At 47.5% G+C, this 12809-nt stretch overlaps 1 protein-coding gene across 3 annotated transcripts in view; it reads left to right on the top strand.

The window, feature by feature from the left end:
- The window catches only part of LOC134980365 (uncharacterized), a 196465-nt gene that overhangs the window by 25330 nt on the left and 158326 nt on the right, over nucleotides 1–12809 (top strand). For all 3 annotated transcript variants that reach the window (XM_063947163.1, XM_063947162.1, XM_063947161.1), the window contains exon 4: nucleotides 8836–8926. In XM_063947163.1, the coding sequence (XP_063803233.1) occupies nucleotides 8836–8926 (91 nt within the window). The remainder of the gene's footprint in view (nucleotides 1–8835; nucleotides 8927–12809) is intronic.

Below are 12809 nucleotides of genomic sequence, written 5' to 3'. Positions count from 1 at the left end.
TGCCTGCCCCATCCCAACTGCAAACCTACCTGATGACCACCACGGAAGCTGCCACAAAAGGATTTTACTTGTTCTACTTTAGATCCGAAAGGAATTAAATCACTGGCCCCTTGGTCTTGCAGCATTGACCCGTGTGAAAGTATTCTTTCCACCTGGGGAATCTGCAATGATGGAACAATACGTGCCCCAAAAGGATAGAGCAAGCAAAATGCAATGCCTTCAAGATCCCCTTCTTAGATTCTGTAACCACCTCCCAGCATCTTACCCGCAAAGTGCATCTGACTGTAACAGGCAAAGCTGTAATCCCAAGGGCTGCATCCCCATATAGGCCAGAACATCAATGGTATGGTCCAGGACTGTAGAGTCAGTAAGGCAAACCTTCTACTCCCAACACATTTATTTTCTCTAGCATCCATTAGGGATATTGGGGACACATCAGTACGATGGGGTATAGACTGGGTCCAAAGAAGCCAGTGCGCTGTGAATTTCTTCAACTGGGTGTGCTGGCTCCTCCCCTCTATGCCCCCTCCCACAGGCAGTTTAGAAAAAAGTGCCCTCATGAGAGGATGCACATCTCTGAAGCTCCAGAGTTTTCTTCAGTTTATTTTCAAACTTATTATTTTCGGTATGCTGTTTGGGCAACAGCATGCCTGCACTGTGGGAGTTGAAGGGGGGAGGAGGGAGGCGGTCACTGGCCTTGCAAGGTGTCTGAGCCGCTTCCCCGTTCTGAGATGGTTGTTTAGAGGGGCACTGCGCCTTGGCTGTCGCGATCGCAGCACGCCGCACACCCCTAACATTGCCTGAAGGTGACATCGGTGGGGAGTACAAGCCGGGGGGGGCTCTGCTAGGGGGTCCCCCGGTTCATACTTCGGCTGACACGCAGGGTAGGCATTTGGGACCCTTCTGGGTGGACCCGCTATAGCCCCCTGTGTGCACTGGCAGTAGTTAAAGGAAACTTGCATTGTTAGGTTTTTACACTGTTTGGGAGACATTGCCAGTATAAAAATCACTGCAGGTCTGGCGCCATTACAGGGGACGGCGCTACCTCAGCAGGCTCAGCAGCGTTTTGGCGCCTTCCTCTGCACAGCAGCAGCAGCCTCACAAAGCTCCTCCAGACACGCAGGAACACGCTGGATCACTGGAGCAGGGTGTATCTCGGGGAGAGCCGCTATTGTGCACGTTCTGTCCCCTTGGGGAAAATATATAGATATATCTAGATATCTATATCTATTTGGTAGTTCAGTTGTGCTGGTGCCTTCTCTCGGTCTCTCCCTCACATACAGTAAGGACAGGCTTGCATTCTACTTGTCTGTGTTGTTCCAGCAAGCATGGTGAAACACAAGTTGTGCAGTGTGTGTGTAACACCAGAATCTCCCCTCTATAATCTGGTTCCATTTCATGTGAACAATGCAGTCAGTCCTTACAAATCACTGAGGAGGCTGTGGGGGAGGGTCCAGAGCCTTCCTGGCTAGGTACAATCAAAAATGTCATCTCAGCTCATTGCTAATGCCAATAAAACGCAACAATTACAGCATGCTGTTGCAGACCCGGCTGCTAGGGCAGATGTCCCCAATCACCCCAGCTCTTCATTCCCACATTAACGTGGATTGCCTGCCTTACTCTCAGATTCTGATGAAGCAATACAAGAGGATGGGGAGGAAGTGGACACCATTGGTGGAGATCCCCCTTCAGCACAGGGTATTGAACACCTCATTTTAGCTATACGGGATGTGTGAAAACTGCCTCTGGAGGACGCTGCGACACAGCAGTCGTTTTTCCTCGCACAAAACACTTTCCCTGATTCTGCAGAATTAGAGGACCTATTTAAGTTAGCCTGGAAGAATCCAGACAAGAAATACTAAGTGTCAAAACGGTTTTTGCACACTTTCCCATTTGCTCCTGAAGGCAGAAAATTCTGGGAGCTACTCCCGGCTGTGGACATCTGTGTCTCTCCTCTCTAAGAAGGCGGTACTACCTGCCCCGGGCTCCTTTACCATAAAGGACCCTGGGGATAGAAAAATAGAGACCACACTGAAGTCTATCTACACAGCGGCAGGTATGTCTCAACGGCGGATCATAGCAGGTTGCTGGATGGTACATGCTATTCATACGTGGGCTACTCAGATACAGGAGGGCCTCTCAGGGGATAATTCCCTGGTTGCTATAGTGACTCTCGTAAAACACATTCAGGACACCGCTCGTGTATTGTGAGACTCTCTAAAAGAGAGACCATATTAATGCTTGGACCACTGCTTATGGCTGTGTCAGCGCACAGGGCCTTATGGTTGCGTCAGTGGGTCTCTTCCCTTTTCAGGGGAATGGCTCTTTGGGGGAGAACTGGATGTGTGGATCTCTAAGGTTACTGCTGGGAAATCCACATTTCTCCCCTCTGGGGGGCCCCACCAGCTAGTCGGACCTACCCGGGGCCGTCTACTCGGTCCACCAGATTTCGATCTAGGCCCATAGGTGCCTCCAGTGCGGCTAGAGGCACCCGAGGTAAGCCTAAGAAACCGGCTGTTGCCAGCTCACAGGAACAGAACACCACTAAAGCCTCAACATGAAGGTGCACGCCCACTCCGAGGGGACCTTGAGTTGGGAGTTCGGTTGCGTCACTTCAGCCACATCTGGGAGAGTTCCTGCCAGGGTGCCTGAGTAAGATACAAGCTGGAGTTTGGTGCTCCTCCACAATGATTTTTCTAATCAAGCTTGCCAGCTTTGGAAGATACACGCGTGCTACGCTGCTCCTGGCCATCAAAAATTTGGCTGTCACAAGTCATTTCCAGTGCCATGGCAACAAGGACAGGGTTACTACTCCAACCTGTTCGTAGTGCCAAAACCAGACTGGTCAGTAAGACCCATTTTGATTATGAAATCCTTGAACCCTTACCTGAGGGTTTTCAAGATTGAATCTTTGAGCATTGATTGCCGACCTGGAAGAACAGGAATTCCTGGTATCCCTGGATATCAAGGCCGCCTATCTCCATATCCCGATTTGGCCTCTTCATCAAGCTTATCTGAGGTTTGCCCTACTGAACGATTACTACCAGTTCCAAGCAATTACCCTTCGGCCTGTCTACAGCTCCGAGGGTGTTCACGAAGGTGATGGTGGAAATGTTTCAGCTCAGAGTCCAGGGGGTCAAATTTGTCCCTTACCTGGATGATCTCCTGATAAAGGCAAACTCCAGGGAGTTTCTATTGCTCCATATAGATCGCACTATCCAGTTTCTATCACACCGTGGGTGGAACCTCAATTTACAGAAGCCTCACCTGCTGCCATCTCGGTGGCTCCTGTTCCTGGGAATGCTACTGAAAGTGTTCCTCCCAGAGGACAAAGCGAGGACACTCCAGGAGATAGTCAGCACGGTTCTCCGACCTGCTCGAATATCCATCCATCTTTGCATAAGATTGTTGGAAGATGGTGGCCTCGTACAAGGCAATCAAGTATGGCAGATTCCACGCAAGAACACTTCAATTGGATGTCCTGAGCAAGTGGTCTGGGTCACATCTGGAGATGCACTGGATGATTCAACTTTCTCCTCAGGCCAGGATTTCAATCCTGTGGTGGCGGCAGTTTTCCAACCTCCTGGAAGGCCGAAGCTTTGGGATTCAAGATTGGATGCTCCTCACGACGGATGTGAGTCTGAGAGGATGGGTTGCTTTCACCCAGGGGACTCCGTTCCAGGGCAGATGGTTCCGATCAACATTCTGTAGCTTCGGGCTATCTACAATTCTCTGATTCAGGCCTCTCCTCTTCTAAGGGATCAGGTTCAGTTGGGCAACGCCACGGCAGTGGCATAAATCAATCGACAAGGAGGGACAAAAAGCAGGGCCTGCATGCGAGAAGTGTCAAGGATACTCCTCTGGGCAGAAAGGAAAAATGCAAGAGCACTGTCTGTAATCTTCATTCCGGGAGTGGACAACTGGGAAGCTAACTTCCTGAGTCGTCACGATCTTCACCCAGGAGAGTGGTGGCTACACCTTCAGGTGTTTCAACAAATAGGTGGGGATGCCCACAAATTGATATAATGGCATCTCGCCTCAATAAGAAGCTTTGCTGCGATTGCTCGCGGACCAGGGGCCCTCAGGCGAGCGCAGTAGATGCACTAACGTTGCCCTGGCCGTATCGGCTGATCTACATATTTCCTCCAATTCCGTTGATCCCGCGGCAGCTCCAGAAGTTCAGGCAATCCTGATTGCCCTGGAGAACTTGGTACGCGGTACTTTTGGACATGTCCGTAGAAGACCCTTGGCCTCTGCCAATAAGAAGGGATCTTCAGCAAGGACCGTTGGTCTACCCGGACTTACGGCGGCTTCGTTTGACGGCATGGAAGTTGATCGGAACATCCTAGCTCACAAGGGCCTTTCCAAAAAGGTCATTGCCACCACGGTGCAAGCCAGAAAACCTGTGACGTCAAAACACTATCACCATATCTGAAACATGTACGTCTCCTGGTGCGAGGAACGCACATATCTGCCTGTGGAGTTCCACTTGAGGCGTTCCCTGCAGGCTGGCGTGGATAAGGGCTTATGTCTGGGTTCCATTTAGGTCCAGATTTCAGCTCTTAATTTTCTTCCAGAAGAAATTGGCTGTGTTGCCAGAAGTTCAGACTTTCTTGCAAGGGGTGTTTCACATACAACCTTCATTTGTGCCGCCCACGGCACCTTGGGATTTGAATGTGGTGGTGAATTTTCTACAGTCCTCCTCCTGGTTTTTATCACTAATGACGGTAGAAGATAAGTACCTCACGTGGAAATAGTGATGTTACTGGCCCTGGCTTCTGCTAGGCACGTCTCGGAATTAGGTGCCTTATTGTGTGAAAGCCCTTACCTGGTCTTTCATGAGGACAGAGCGGAGCTCGGGACTAGGCAACAGTTCCTGCCGAAGGTCGTCTCTGCGTTCCACTTGAACCAACCTATTGCTCCGTCCAGTTCTAGCCCTTCTGCTCCTCTGGAGGCATTGGATGCTGTGAGAGCCTTGAAGATCTATGTCAAGAGAATGGCTTGAATCAGAAGGACTAATGCTTTGTTCATGCTATTTGATGCACAGAAAAAGGGTTGTACTGCTTCAAAGCAGTCCATTGCTCGTTGGCTCAGACTTAGGGGTCTATTCATGTAGCAGAGAAAAACCCTGTTTTGTGTTAAACAGGGCTTTTCTCTGCCTACTGCAATTCACAGAGCGGGTTACCGTGAAGAAGTCTGACTTCTCCAGCGGCACCCCCGCTCTGTGCCTGAATCGCATCACCATACCTTTGTATGGTGAGTGCGATTCATAAGGGAGCGGAAAGCTCTGCTTTCCGCTTCTACATGGAGTTCAGGTTCGCCATCTCAGGACGGTGTAACCTGAACTGTAGTGCAGAGACATCAGGGAAGCTCAATGCTTCCCTGATCGCTGCTCTGCACCTCGCGCTGGCTCCGCTCCCCAACCTCCCAGCAACCACTGCAGCCTGCCGGGAGGTCAACACCCTGCGCATGCGCAAAGGGATCTGCCGCTGGACTCCGCATCACAGGGAGGGGCCGCTGGAGATGACCTCACCGCAGGAGCCCCAGACACCGCAGCGCAAGGGTAAGTATGCATGAATTGCTACTTATTACAGCTATTCATCGCATCGAAGTGATGCGATGTATAGTTATAAGTAGCAATTCTGTTTTCGTTTTCTGTATGAATAGACCCATTAGTATCCAACGGGCCTGTGTTGGCAGCCTTACCAGTTCCACAGTCTCTAAAGACCCACTCTACAAGATCGGTGGGGTCTTCCTGGGCGGCTGCCCGTGGAGTCTCGGCCCTGCAACTATGCCGAGCTGCTACCTGGTTGGGGAAGAACATCTTTGAGTTTCTACAGTTTTGATACCCTAGCCAAAAAGGATACCCAGTTTGGGCAGGCGGTACTGCAGACGTCTCCACGTGTTCCCACCCGTTCTGAAAGCTTTGGTACGTCTTCATCGTACTAATATGTCCCCAATAGCCCTTATGGATGCTAGAGAAATTAGGGTTTTAAATACTTACCGGTAAATCCTTTTCTCGTAGTCCATAAGGGGTGTTGGGCGCCCGCCTTAGTGCGGTGACTTGTCTGCAGGTTATCTATTCGTTGTGACCTGTTCAGCTGTTACGGTTTGCTGCCAGCCATTGCTGGTCTTCCTGTTCAGCGGTTGCGGTTTCTTGTTGCCAGCTGTTTTTTGTGTGGTGGTGTATAAATCTCACCACTCAACTTTCTTATCTTCCTTCTGTCGAGTCTGTCCTTTCTCCTTCGGGCACTGTTTTGCCTAGAACTGCCTGTGGGAGGGGACATACTGGGGAGGAGCCAGCACGCCCAGTTGAAGAAATTTTAAGTGCACCGGCTCCTTTGGACCCCATCTATACCCCATCGTACTAATGTGTCCCTAATATCCTTTATGAGAAACAAGAAAAGGATTTACTGGTAGGTATTTAAGATTCTATTTTAGTATTCAATGCAAGACTGAAACCCGTAGGGTGTAAAGGGTTAAACTCTTTGGGTGGTCAAGCACTCTTCTTTTGTTAGAGAAAAGGGGTATATAAGGAATTAAAATGTGACCTTCAATAATGACTATTAGAAATCCCTAGGATAGGGTAAATATTCACACACAAGTTATTACATATATCATGAACAAATTTTCTCTTAGGTGAAATATGGACAGACACATTCATAGACATGCATAATAGAAAAACACTCAATGGTTATAAAAGCAATCGGGTCCGTTCCCTTGTTTTTTAAATGTGTACAAGGGTTTTGTTTTGTCAAATGACAATAGGAATAACCAGGTAGATAGAGTAGACGTGACTACTGGTTTGAGTTCTGCTATCCCCCATTTGCCTAAGCACTGAATGGTGGTTGAGAGACTCCTACTGGTGCCATTCCTTAGAAAAATAGTTTGTCAGAGAATAGGGAACTTTTCTTTCTGCCTTTGGTTGTGATTGTTAGAAATCGGCTCAGCCAGTGAGAATTACTGGGTTACCCTTATCACCGACTGAAGAAAAGGAGATCACAGTGCTGATGTAATTTGGTATATGTTTAAATAAACCACCAAAATTCTATGGTGAGAATTTTATGGTGTTATCAGTCACTAGGTTATCTGCCCATACTTTTATCACTGTGCCAGGTTCACAAACACTGTAGCTAAAATATCTGAATGATCAAAATTTCAGGTTTAGTATAGTCGACAAAGTAGCTGTTTAATACCCAGAAAAGTCTAGTTAGAGTAGCGAACAAAAAAATCAATCAGCGGTAACAAAAAATAGAATGCTTAACATAGACCAACTCTATTGGAGAACAATTAAATATTGCATTTCTATTCCTTTAAAAAAAGCATAAATGAAATGAAGCATTTAGCATAAGACTGAGTATGCTGCGTGTTTTGTGGAGTATCCCGGCAAATTTACTGCTGTTGACAGACACCATTTCAAACACGAGATGTAACATAACCAGATTAAAATTTTATCTGGAAGCATACTGGACATTCATGCTGGGGATGACCGCTATGTGCAAGTTGCGGACCTACAAGAACTCTTCATTTTCCTTGGACGTACGTTTCGCCGGGTCCCCACCCCGCGAAACGTACGCTTTTTTTCAACAGAGTGCTTGACCACCCAAAGAGTTTAACCCTTTACCCCCTAGGGGTTTCTGTCATACTTTGAATCCTTAAATTACTCTGTGAAAGCACCACCATTCCAAAACTTGTATACTTACCTTGTATTTCGAATATGGCACTAATGTTATCGTAATAGAATACTTTTGCCTGTGCAGTGAGAGATTTTTCCTTTTCCGAATTTATTTTAGTAAAAGAGAAGTCTGAGTCAAAAGTTTTGGTTTTCTTATTGAAAAGCCCTAGTATGGTCCACAAGAGGAAACCCATTCGATCTAGAAGTTTTGTATTGCAACCCAAATGTTCTGCCCATTTCTCAGCTGCCTTGTTAGCTCAAGCAGTGGCTAAGACCAGCCGAAGGAAAGCCCCATGCGGTAACAAAAATGGACGTGTCCACCAGTTCACACTTCCGATCCCAATTGTCTTTTAACAAAGCCAAAGCTTGAAGAGCGATGGTGGGAGCACTGGTAAGTCTGGTTAAGGGTGCATCCGAGGGATAACTTCCCATTTTTCTCAAGGCATAGGGTGATGAAGCAAGGTGACTTGGCACCTGTTAAAGTCAAACTTCTACCACGCCACCCCTAAAGAATTCATATAAGTGGGGGGGGGGAATGGCATTTGGACAGTCTGCTTCTTGGCTTTTCACTAAGGATACAGATGAAACCGTAGGTCCTACCGGGTCCTCAAAATCCAAGGTTTGACTATTTAGAAGAATTAAGTCCTGAACACTTGGCCAACTAGGAGACTCATCCTCCCACCCCACAGGATCCGAGTCCCCCCTGATATTCTCTCTCCGCCAAATCGTACTATCCCTGGAAGACCACGTGCAAAGTACTTTGCAGGTGATGGTAGCGAACGTGTCCTCAGTCTGACCAGTGAGAAACTCTTTAAGGCACATAGTTGCCTATTTTGAAAAGATGTGGTGGGTACAGAAAACATACGCTAAAATTCATTATTGAAGTTGTATATCCAAATCAGTGGCATGGGCTGTTAAGCAGGTAGGTATTGACTATTTTTTTTTTTTTCATAAACAGATGTCATTCAAGTTCAGGTAAATGACACCATTAGTCTCCTTTTACTGTATAAGCTGTGTACATTTCTGTTAACATAGGAGATCATTCATTAACTTTTGGGTATTTAGCAAAGAATTTCCCAATCATGTGACTGCCAGGGCTGCAGGTTGTGGTGTTGCTTACTAACTTTGTGCTCTATAACCTGCCTTCTTTTGTCACACAGGACAAACAGATATTTTTAAAGGACGCTACCGATGATTTTGTAACGCTGGAGGAGAAAATCCACGCACTAAGGGAGGCGGAACCTATGATTGGTAAAATGGGAGTGTTCTTATTCTGTGAAGATAATTGGTTAGCATCCTGTATATTTACAATAGTACCACAAACCTAGATTGCTGTATTTACTAAAAGGCGTCAAGTGCGTTAAAGTGGATCTCTCATTGTTCAGTGACACTTTAGTTAGCCACTGTGACACCGGAATAACCTGGGACTTTGGCATTGTTCGCCACATCGAATTTATGCAGAACCTGTTTTGAAGTAAAAAAAACAAAACCATCCCCCCCCCCCCTCCAACCAAACTTCTGACAATGAGTGGAAAAAAGAGCAGACAAAAGCAATGAAGGTGTGATATGGGATGTCGGCGGTCATAAAACTGACCCCGGAATCCCGATGCTCAGGCTCTTGACAGGGCTCTGGAAAGAATGCCTCCCTTCCTGCAGCCTAACCTACCTCTCTTGGTGGGCGAGCTTTGTTACCCAGCCTGACGTGTCTGTCACTTGCCTGTGATTTCATCTATAGATGTGTCCTCGTGCACACAGTGTGGCTTGACGTCGTAACAGCGCAAGATGAGTGGCGTGACTTAGAAGCTCCCGACACAGGTAGCGCAGGGTGCTCTTTCCTTAAGTATTGCGTCTTAGTCACATTCAAAGCCACTCACAGTGTACCAGAGACGCTAGGCTGTGACTCTTGTCACACAGGAATTGGTAACTATGTGGCAGGAGGATTAGCTGAACGTATTGGAATTATTTTCACTTTCATCCATCTAGGAGACGCTGCGCTGTTACTTGTGGGTTAGAGTGTGAGGGGTGGGAGTTTGGCGCAGAACCTATCAAAACTAACTCCTCCCCCCTCTAACCCCTCCCATCTCCAGCCAACCACTAGATTACCTCCGTTTTAGTTTTGTGCCTGAGGAGTACAGGCACAGATTTCCTTGTCTATAGATTTGTTAGGTTTCATTTATTTCTTTTAGGTTTTTCAGCTATACTTATACTTGTCACCTGTGTACAGGGAGTAAGAGGAGTGGGAGTTAGTCAGTTATGGATTTTACCCACTCTATTTGGCCTCTGGGAAGTCACCATACTTTCACTGGGGCTTGCTCATTGCTTCCTCTGATCTGAGCCTGGAATCTGTTAGGTAGGACAGCCACAACTTGCAGCGGTGGGCTGTTACTTTCATTAATGTTTTAAGTAACCGACGACCCCTCTCCCCTCTCATGTGGTATGTGTGGGGGACTGTTTGACTGGGGGGAGGGCGCTGTTTTGTGCACGGCAGCACTAACGGACGGGATCGCTCAGATCACCGCCGCTAGTTTGACGGCGTGCATCCCTTTAGAACGCAACGGTCCCTTCACGAAAGGGGACGTATGGCGCTCAGGTTGCTGAGGGGGCGGTAGCTGCGGCGGGGCTCAGCGGGGAGGTGACGTCTTCACTCCTTGCCTACCCGCCCTGCAGCGTCTTCCCATCCGCCATCCTCACTCTGGGGGCAGGACCCAGCCTCAGGCGCCATCTTCTTGTTTACTGCCGGAGTGGAAGCGGGACAGGATCCAGCATCTCACCCTGTATAGTTCACAGGCGGGGAGCAGCATAATAGCAAGTATAGCTAAGCTTTTGGTTCTTGTGGAGTATAGTTCACTTTAGGTTACTTTATTACTCGCACTGTTATTTTTACAGGAGGGGTACACAACATTACAGCATAAGTAGAGACATTTCTTTAGGTTTAACCTTCTATAGAACCACTGTCACTTTTCCTTATTTGGTTATCGTTTACTTAATAAGCCACTGATCAAAATTAGCAATGGCCAGCAAACAGGACAGATCTACTAAAGGGAAGACATGCTCAGCTGTGTATTTTGCCTGTTCTCAGTGTGGTTCAAAGCTTTCAAAGGGTAGCACGGATCCTGGTTCGCTCTGCACTGCATGCTCTGTGACACCTACAGTAGAGCAGCCTAGTGTATCAACTGATCAGTCCGTCCCTCTATGGGCCTGGAACATGGCCGATGCTATTGCTGATTTGCGTCAATCCCAGCCAGGTGTTGATTCTGGTCATTCTGCTATGGAGCCACCATGGGCAAGAAATATGGGTATTGCAGACTTATCACAGTCTATTAACAAGATTGTGACTGCTTCAAGCTCAGCGGCCGCTAAACTACAACATCCGCTACCCGCTATCACCTTCCAGGAGAGGACTTAGATCCGGTATCCGCTCCCCTGGAGAAAGGTGACCTGGGGTCTGAGTGGGAGGATGCTTCCGCCTGGGAAGAAGAGGAATTATCTACAAGATTGAGGCCGTCCGTCGGACCCTTAATCTTCACGATAAGGCGGAGGCTTCGTCTGGTCTCTTCAAATGTCAGAAAAGACAAGTAACAGTCTTTCCGTCTTATACTCATTTTGCTGAAATTTTGAAAGAACCTTGGCTTAAGCCGGATTCACGCTTTCAGGCTCCTAAGAAATTATGATTTTTGTATCCTTTTGCAGAGGAAGACGCACAGTTCTGGGAAACTGCTCCGAAAGTGGATGGTCCTATTTCTCATTTGGCGAAGGCTACAGTAATCCCTTTGGTACAGTCAGTGACGTTAAAGGATCCAACAGATCTGAAGATTAAGGCTATTCTTAAATCCATTTTTGCTTTTATCGGGTATTTCTCTGGGTCCTTAAGGCTGTTGATGACTGGTTGGCCCAGTTGATATCTGGCATGCAGTCTGATGACCCATCAGAGGCTATTCAGCTAGCTGAACAGATCTGAGGCTCTTGCTTCTGTTGGTGAGGCCTTGCTAGACTCTGCCTCACTACAGTCGCGGATATCTGCTCTAGTGGTTACAGCGAGGCGTGCGCTATGGCTTTGTGTTTTGGAATGCTGACTGATTAAAAACCGACATTGACAGCGATTCCATTTGCGGGAGAGTTCCTCTTTGGTTCAGAACTTAAGAAGATTATCTCTGATACTACGGCGGGTGGTAAGAGTCCGTTTCTTCCAGTTGCTCCTCAGAAGTCCAAAAACTACTAGATTTCGATCCTTTCATACTCTGTCAGGGCAGTTTCCAGTCCTTTCGAGCCTTTTTGAGATTTTCACGCAGAGGCACATACCGTGGTGAGGGCGCACAGGCACCTCGCAGAGCGGCAGTCAAGCCTGCCGCATGACGCGGGGGCTTCACCGGAGTGATCCTTGGTGGGAGCGTGGATACTACAGTTCAAAGAGGTGTGGCTCCTGCCGCATCCGGATCGGTGGATGATTGGAGTCATAACCCGAGGTTACATTTTGATCTTGAGGAACGTGTTCCAGACCGCTTTTTCATCACTCCTCTCCCAAGTGATCCCTCCAGATGATCAGCTATAATTCAGGCTACTTCCACGCTTCTGAGACAGGGGGGTAAATTTATTAAGATGGGAGTTCTATTTGAGATGGGATGTTGCCCATAGCAACCAATCAGATTCCAGGTTTTATCTTCTAAAGGTGCAAGATAAATGAGAAGTAGAATCTGATTGCTATGGGCAAAATCCCATCTTAAATAGAACGCCCAGCTTTATTTACCCCAGGGAGTTATTTTTTTCAGTTCCCAGACTTCAACGCGGTCGAGGTTTTAACTTAAGTCTCTTTCTAGTAAACAAACCGGACAGTTCATTTCGACCCCATTTTAAATCTAAAATGCCTGAATCCATATCTTTCTGTCCAGAAATTCAAAATGGAATCTATTTCGTGTCCATGGAACCGGAGGAGTATTTGGCATCTATCGACATTAGGGACGCCTATCTCCATGCCCCAATTTGGTCGGGTCATAAACGTCTGAGGTTCTCACTAGAGCCTTCCATTTCCAGTTTCAGGGTCTTCCTTTCGGTTTTTCCACGGCCCCTCGAGTATTTACAAAAATATTGGGTCACATGGTGGTGATCCTCAGATGTCAAGGGGTCAACATTACACCTT

This window comes from Pseudophryne corroboree, chromosome 12, assembly GCF_028390025.1.
Source record: "Pseudophryne corroboree isolate aPseCor3 chromosome 12, aPseCor3.hap2, whole genome shotgun sequence".
Taxonomy (NCBI): domain Eukaryota; kingdom Metazoa; phylum Chordata; class Amphibia; order Anura; family Myobatrachidae; genus Pseudophryne; species Pseudophryne corroboree.
The sequence above is the reverse complement of the archived record's forward strand: the minus strand, read 5'-3'. Positions and strand labels throughout refer to the sequence as shown.